Below are 7,932 nucleotides of genomic sequence, written 5' to 3'. Positions count from 1 at the left end.
GTAGTTATAGTTTGTAGTCTACGTCACCATCACTACATGTACAGATAAATCTTATAAAGATTTGTATACAAACTGAGGTGGCACAAAATGAATGGAAAAGTAAATATGATAAGTTTAACTTTTTGTATTCACTCTTCTATTCATTTGTCGTCGCGTCAATTTATACATAAATCTTTGTAAGATTTGTTTGTATATCTAGCATTATTGCACTACAATTGATCTTAACTTACTTGGTTTATACTTTGTACGAGGAATAATACTATACTTATAAAGAAATCTTACAAAAATCTCCATACAAAGTGATGTGATAAAAAATGAATGAAATAGTGAATATAATAAGTTTGACTTTTTGTTTCACTCTTCCATTCATTTTTTGCCACCTTATTTTGTATTAAATAGGCCTACGCAAGGATCGGTACCAATCGAGTCTGAATTATATAGGAGGGTTTATATAATTTTTAAGGAGAGATTAATAAATTTTTAATTAATTTTAAAAAATAATAAAATATTAAATAAATTAATGATTAATTATAATTAATATTATTTATAAATATAAGGGGTTTTAAATCTAGACTTTAAAGAGATAATTTAATTAATTAATTTTAACATAAATGTAATATTTATATGATCACACTTCATAAATAAATAATTAAATATATTGTTTTTATTAATAATTATTTTTTTAAATTGGATAAAATATCAATTTTTCAATGCTAAAATTTACGAGGGGTTTTTAGATATTATCCAATGACTTTTGGAAAAAGGAGAAAATGGTTTGGTCTGAGCTTGGGACCTTTGGAGGAGAGATGGAACCAGGGCCCGAGCCCTCCTCCATGGGCCTGATCCCAAACCATCAGTCCTTGGCATTGTTTTAAAACCCGGACCGGAGGGCAAACCGTTTTGCTGTCCGGGTCACGGTTCAATCGGTCCAACCGGTTGGACCGGTCGGTTGGACCGATGACGTCAGCAATATTTTATTTTTAAAAAATTATATATTAACCCCTTAAATCTTAATATATTACAAAAATTTCCCTTAAAAAGTTCAAATTGGTCCTTAAAATTTTTATTTATTCCAAAAATATCNATATATTGTTTTTATTAGTAATTATTTTTTAAATTTGATAAAATATTAATTCAACCCTTAATTTTTTGTCAATACTAAAATTTACGAGAGGTTTTCAGATATTATCCAATGACTTTTGGAAAAAGGGTTTGGCCCGAGCTTGGGACCCTTGGAGGAGAGATCGAACCAGGGCCTGAGCCCTCCTCCATGGGCCTGATCCAGGTTTGGGACCAGACCTTCTAAGACCGGTCCTTTGTCCTAAGATCGGTTTTTTGGGCCCAATCCTAAATTCTCACCTCTAGTATTAGAATCTTTGTAAGATTTCTTTGTAAGTATAGTTTTATTGTTATACAAGTGTATGTATATACAACTGTCCAATTAGTGAAGATCGTCAAGTCAGTAAGCTCAACTGATTGGTTCTTAGTTTAGCAAAAAGAATTATCTTGTGAAAAAAGAGAAACTGCATGAAGCATCCCCCAATAAATTCAGATATAGCACAGTTCAAAAACTGAATAACAAAAAAAAAAAAGAATCTACAAGTAACACGAATTTGATGAACTTATTGGCACTACACAGCAAGTAAACTCCCCAAAAATGCCCAACTTGAAACTAAGGGATTCATCCTGCGTCGGCTACATTTTCTCTTCAATATCAATCTAAACCCAACTGCAACATCAAAGGCAAACTTGAGTTGGTTGTTCAGTAGTACCGTTATTACTTTCGCCGGGGAATGAGCATGGAGGGTAGCATAAATTGCATATTTCTGGAGATTTATATAAGTAACATAGCAGCTCCAACTTCTTTAAAAGCATGGGCAGCAGTTACCAATCTAGCTGCTAAACACGAAAAGAAATGCTAGATTAACAAAAGCATTACGCGTTGCAAGAATAACAAAGGTATAAGTTGAAGCTAAGGACTGAAAGCTATGACACTGTCAATCTTCAAGCAGGCGATGAGATGCACAGCACAAGCACAATTCCGTAAAGGTAAAAAAGGTTCACCAGAAGGACAGATGGACGTACCACTTTGAGCTGATTTCACTGTTGTTGAAATCTGAGATTAGGTCTTCCAATTCATCAACAATAGCTTCATAACTGAAAACATATTGTTCCTAAAAAACAATGGGTTAAATGTCGACAAAAGCTTAAATGGGAAATCCAAAAATGTTCAAATAGCAATCACTGCAACAACTTCCATTTCATTTAAAAAAATGCTATGATGTTTAAAATCAAAGAATTTCAAAACACTGATTTTTCCTACCACTAAAAATGAACAAATGGATGCCACTGAAGTCATGAAAAATTATTAAACTTATATAAACATTAAAAGAAGTAATGACGTCATAATGGAATGGATACTTAAATACTAGAAAAGGAAACAATGAGAGTTCTACGTTCTTCCAGGAGCATAATGTATAAATAAAAACATATGCGAAACAACAAAGAATCCCCAAGTAGTGTCTGCAGTGGAAAAAAAAAAGGTAATAAAAGTTTGAAACTGTACAACATTTCTAAGGACATTGGTATTACTTTCCTGAATACATCCAAAATTTTATAGCATTAGTTATTCTTTAACTTCATTTAGACAATCCTTATCTTAACAAACCAACTTCTAATGTAATCCCTCTTAGCTGTTCTCAAGGAAAAAATTATTCATGAATACAAGCATCAAAGACTCAACACAAATTATGACAAACATTAACAAAAATCAGAAACAAAAAGATTTTGGAAGCTCAAGTTGAGAAGAATTCTCATCAATAACTTTGTAAATGACTTATAATTAGATACAACTGTCTCGAAGTGTGAAATATATTGAAGGGGAGTAATTTTCCTTTTTCCTTTTTTTTCTACCAACAGCCAGCCAGAGTCCAGGGAGGACATTGACAGTACAAGGAAAAATCCCACTTTTCATAGAAAATCACTTTCCATTGAACAATTGCACATAGAATTGTCCACTTAACAATAACATAAATTATGTTTACCATTACACTCTTAAAGCTCTTATGAACCCTTGAATTATCAAGAAGTTGAAATTGGTGATCAATAAGTTCAGATGCCTACGGTAAAGTAAAAAGTGAATTTATGAAACTAAGGAAACAAGAAAGAAGAAAATACCATGGTTTGAACCATTCCAATTCGCTGAGACCTAAATAGTGTGACAGTTTTAGCAATATCCATCGCAGACATGTCTCCAGCAAGAATTCTCTGGATTGAATTATGAATTGTGCAGTATGTCCCAGTTCTCCCTACACCTGCACTGAGCAAGACAGAGATTCTATCAGTAATGTAAAAAGATGATTTACCAAACATCATGAGGACACATTATAGCAATAAACTTGAGCTGGAACCTGCAGTGAACCACTATCGGCCCAAGACTGGGTGGTACAGGATATATTCTTTTCAGAATTTCACGAACAGCCAATGTGTCCTGGGGAACTCCATGGTCGGGCCATTCAGGATACAGAATATGCAAAACAGACACGGGTGGATCCTCTGACTGCAGCAAAAATAACATGATTAAGATAGGAGATATACAAGTATTGCTCCTAATGAAAGATAGTCTCTGTGTAAAACGAATTAAAGAACAAACATTTGAAAAAAGGCAAATAACAAATTAATCATGAATTAGTTTGGTGATGGTGTAATTATAGACTGAAGCATATATTTGTCATAAGGAAGCTGGAGCTCTGAATCTTCTGATGCTTTTATCTAGGGTTCCTGTAAATACATTAATGCACACATGAAACAGGAAACTCGAGGCCTCCCTTCAATAAAAGACCTAGCATACATAGATGTTAAATCAAGTTTTCTGATACCAGAAGCACTAATCTAACTGCAACTCATTCCAAATGCACTGCAGAACACAGAAGGGATTATCGTTCATGCAATTCTATCACATCCAAAATTGTGTCTCAGTGAGTGTCATACCTCCATTGGAATATATACCAAGCCTAAAGAAAGCCAGCAACAGGTAAAGATATTCTCTTATATTGTCTAATTTCATAAAACAGACACAAAAACAGATCATAAGAGATATACCGCCTCACTATTTTCATTTTTAAAATGATTCCCTCCCACATGGCTCATGTAATTCATCTTGGGTATGCTAAGCAATCATTAAGAATCAGAAACATTTGCTTAAAAGAAATTTAAATTAAGAAACCATCTTACCTCTTTGTAATTCACCTCAAGGTTGCGCAACACTAATGAACTGTCAGTAGTTTTTATCCACTTAGTGACAATACATATATTACCAAATTCTCTAGGACCATCTTCGGCTTGGAAGTAATCCCCGCATTTTACCATCTGCACATACAGTTCAATATCTGAAGATACCAAAACCATTTTAGATAATAGATATAGATTCATGCTTAGCCATAAAAGTGAAAAACAAAATACAGAGATACAAGAGCAGACATATTTAGTGAAAAATAAAAATCTGCTATAGGAAGCCATCGGTGACAAGTTAATTACAAAAGACATACTCTTACTATTTAACAGAAGATCCATGAGCATGTGAGTTACAGAGCGAGAGCCAGAGATGATTTGAAGATCTAATTGCAATAAATGCTAATGGATTGTACGAAGTGAAATAGCAGCACCTCTTCTCATGCTTTCAACATAATAGGTATGATTAATAATGGTCTAAATCCTGTTTATCATTGACAATAACAATCTCCCTTCTTGGCAAAAAAATTAATACATTACTGAATCAAGTATTGGTAACAAACACTTCATGGAAAACGTTTTACAACCTACAGTGAAAGGGCTCACCTTTATATAATTATGCAGTCACTAACAAAAACAGGCAATTAACTAAACAAACATATCGGTAGCCAGCATCTTAATAGCCAAAATGACATGTCGAAACCAGTCAATTTCAAGATAATTATACTTAAATATCGACATACTTAAGTACCTTGAAATTGTCGACCAATCGAGTAAGCATCACAATGACAGGGCAATGATACTGGATTACCATCTCCCAGAAGTCTTCATAGGTGTGAGGCAAAGGGCCTTGTGTAGCTATAAACTGAGATACCTTTTCAGAGGAAGATGACTACACACAGATAACGTATATAAATTTCAACATCAAATAAATAGAATACATTGATTAAACAGCGGAAATACTAAGGTCTTGGCCTAGTAACTTCATCTTACCGTTACAATTCAAAATGGTAACATTTAACAATCTTATGCTATACACTAAACTAATATCGAGTACAATTCATATTTCAATATTACTAGATTGCTGTTGATTGTTTCTAAGTGCCATATTATGGTACCGACCCAGTGCCATTATCATCTCAATATTTCGGTTACAAGTAATTATAAGCAAAATATCGACCTGTAACATTACCGAGCCAGTACCAAAGCAAACCCTGTTTCTAAAATTGTGTTACATGTTACCAAAATGATCATTCTATCCAAACAAAACCATGGATTCCAGTATACTTACCGGCCCTTACCATAGCATTTCCTTTGAAAATAAAAAATAAAAAATAAAACGAATATATCTACCGTGATTAAGCTGGCATTGATATAGCCTTTTGCAGAAGGTCTATAATCCTTACACGGATTCAAAACAATCCTATTATCGTCAACTGAAAAAAAAAAAGTTGTCAAATTCCATCTCAAAACACAATATTTATCAACAAAAATCAGCACTTTACAACCACAACCAAAAAGAAAAAAGAAAAAAAAAAAACCCACAAGGCAAAATGTCTGTATAGCGGTTTTTGCTGACGTTAACGCTGTCCAAGGCGACCGTACAGCTTTTCGCCATCTGGGAGGGACGAATTCGGTTGGCCTGCAGGTGGGCAAACTCTTGGGCGATTTGCTGGGGGTTCGACTGGAGCTTTTGTTTGAAGGTAGAGAGTGCTTCGGAGCAGCGGGCGAACTGATCGGGAGTCAGACGGAGCCGGGGAGGAGAGTCAACGGAAGAGAACTGAAAAGGGATGGCGGTGTTGTTGTTGTTGTTGTTGTTGCTGTTGCCGGCGGATGAAGCGGCCATGGCGGAGGCCAACCTCCGTTGAGAACGAGAGCGTTTGGAAATGAAATTTCCCAGCTGGGTTAGTTTCAGGGAGGCGATTGTGGTGGTGGTGGTGGTGGTGGCGGCAATGGTTGCGTTGGGAATGTGAGGCTCTGTGGAATGATGCGTTGGAAAGTTAAGGATTTGGTTTGTTTATTTAGTTTCAAAATCATTTCACTTTAATTAATGCTTAATATTATTTGTTAATCAGTAACTATGATTATATTGATTTATTTAACTTTATATATTTTTATTAATATTATACGAGGTTGGATCTAAATTTTTCATCTACGACAAATTATTTTAAGTTTTAAACATTTTTATAAGTTATTTGATTGTATATCAAAAAAAATTTTGGGACTTAATTCGTCTTTTTTTAGAGAATTTCAAAATTATCTTTATTATTTCATAAACTAGATGAAAAGTCTGCACGATTATGTTTATTATATTTTTTTTATATTATTATTAGTGTTTTTGTGTTTTAAATATATATATTTTGTATTGAAATTCATTTTATATTGAATTGATGATTAAAAAATCAATAAATAAAATATCCACAAATTTAACTCAGAGTCTATATCATCATGGTTCTTCTCAAATATGTCATCATTTGATATATACAACCATAGTTTAACTTTGTCAAGAAAAACAAAAAAATTTGCAGGATAACCTACAAGGTATTAATGATAAGTCTATAAATCAATCAGAGAAAGAGAAACCTTGCTGAAAATGTGAACTTTTAAGCAAGAGACTTGTAGTGCCAAAAGAAAAAACTGATTTTGATTGTTGAGAAAAGAAAATAAATTATTTTTATTATTATTATTATTTTAGAAATAAAAAAATTAAGAATATCGAGAAGAGAACTCACATAGAAAGCAACAACAACTCCCATAGAAAACAACAACAACTTCAACAGTATAATCTAAAGGCAACTTAATTGAAGCATTGAAGAAGCCATGAAGATAAATGTCATGTGATACAAATCTATTTGCTGCAATTAGAATTGACCATCACATATAGCAAAAAAAACATTTGATGATAGCATCATAAAGAGAGACAATAATTGTAAAACCCACAAAACCCAAAAATCAAACAAAAAACTCAATCCAAAAATCAACAAAAAGAGAATGAACAAATAAAATTAAAACTACATATCAATATTTGTTTTCCTTTGTCATCACTAAAATTGAATTTGTTTTATGTGTGTGATGATAAAATGAATAGTTTGGTAGTAGGTCTATAGTTACCAAATATATTGTATAATATATCAAATTAAAGCTCTATCTTTATAGTTTTCAAAGATTCAAACCGCTCATCAATTAGATTTTTATTGAGCAAGTTATGTTCAATTTACTATTGACTGTTTAGTAGAAACTGAAATGTGTGTAATGATAAAAATAATGGTTCGGCAGTGGGGCTACAGTTATCCAAATTAAGCGTATAATATATCAAATTAAATCCACGTCTGTCTAGTTTCTAATGATTAAAACCTCTCATCAATTGAAATTTTATTGAGAAAATTATGGTCAATTTACGATTGATTGTTCAGTGGAAACTTAAACGTGTATGATGACAAAATGAATAGTTTACTAAAGCTATATGGTTCAACATCAAACATTAGTTGATATTTGTTAAATAAATAAAATTAGTTATATTTAGCAACAATCTATTTTCATGATATATGCATGTAACATAAAAAGTTATCAACAAAAAGAGATAAAACAATTACAATTAAAACTACATATCAATATTTGTTTTCCTTTAAGGATAATAATAATGATTTGACATATTACAAATGGTTTATTAAAGCTATATGGTTCGATAACAAACTTCCGATG

The 7,932-nt window shown here is 32.6% G+C and overlaps 1 protein-coding gene across 4 annotated transcripts; it reads right to left on the bottom strand.

Moving 5' to 3' along the window:
• Window positions 1–1,580: 1,580 nt before the first annotated feature.
• Window positions 1,581–6,201, bottom strand: LOC116136016 (protein-tyrosine-phosphatase PTP1-like). 4 transcript variants are annotated; one of them, XM_031421735.1, is made up of 8 exons: window positions 5,776–6,200; window positions 5,584–5,666; window positions 4,982–5,122; window positions 4,234–4,368; window positions 3,411–3,559; window positions 3,178–3,319; window positions 2,086–2,174; window positions 1,581–1,899 (listed from the first exon to the last, which is right to left on the bottom strand). In XM_031421735.1, the coding sequence occupies exons 1-8, from the start codon at window positions 6,074–6,076 to the stop codon at window positions 1,893–1,895; spliced, it is 1,047 nt and encodes a 348-aa protein (XP_031277595.1). In that variant the 5' UTR covers window positions 6,077–6,200; the 3' UTR covers window positions 1,581–1,892. The 4 variants fall into 4 exon arrangements, 2 of the variants coding, with proteins under 2 accessions (XP_031277595.1, XP_031277596.1); XM_031421736.1 differs by having other exon boundaries at window positions 1,581–1,896; XR_004128965.1 differs by lacking the exon at window positions 1,581–1,899 and having other exon boundaries at window positions 3,178–3,314; window positions 5,776–6,201.
• Between the last annotated feature and the right edge of the window lie 1,731 nt (window positions 6,202–7,932).

Source organism: Pistacia vera, unplaced genomic scaffold (assembly GCF_008641045.1).
Source record: "Pistacia vera cultivar Batoury unplaced genomic scaffold, PisVer_v2 Contig306, whole genome shotgun sequence".
In the NCBI taxonomy this organism is placed as follows: domain Eukaryota; kingdom Viridiplantae; phylum Streptophyta; class Magnoliopsida; order Sapindales; family Anacardiaceae; genus Pistacia; species Pistacia vera.
This window is presented reverse-complemented; position numbering and strand designations above follow the sequence as displayed.

What these genes read in the sequence shown, in the direction of transcription:
- LOC116136016 (XM_031421735.1), bottom strand. Translation starts at nt 6,076, where the DNA reads ATGGCCGCTTCATCCGCCGGCAACAGCAACAACAACAACAACAACAAC. An exon ending in TTGAGGTGAATTACAAAGAG is followed by an intron (nt 3,560 to 4,233) that starts GTAAGATGGTTT and finishes TTTTTGCTGCAG; the next exon opens with TCAGAGGATCCACCCGTGTC. An exon ending in TTGGAATGGTTCAAACCATG is followed by an intron (nt 2,175 to 3,177) that starts GTATTTTCTTCT and finishes ATTGTTTTTTAG; the next exon opens with GAACAATATGTTTTCAGTTA.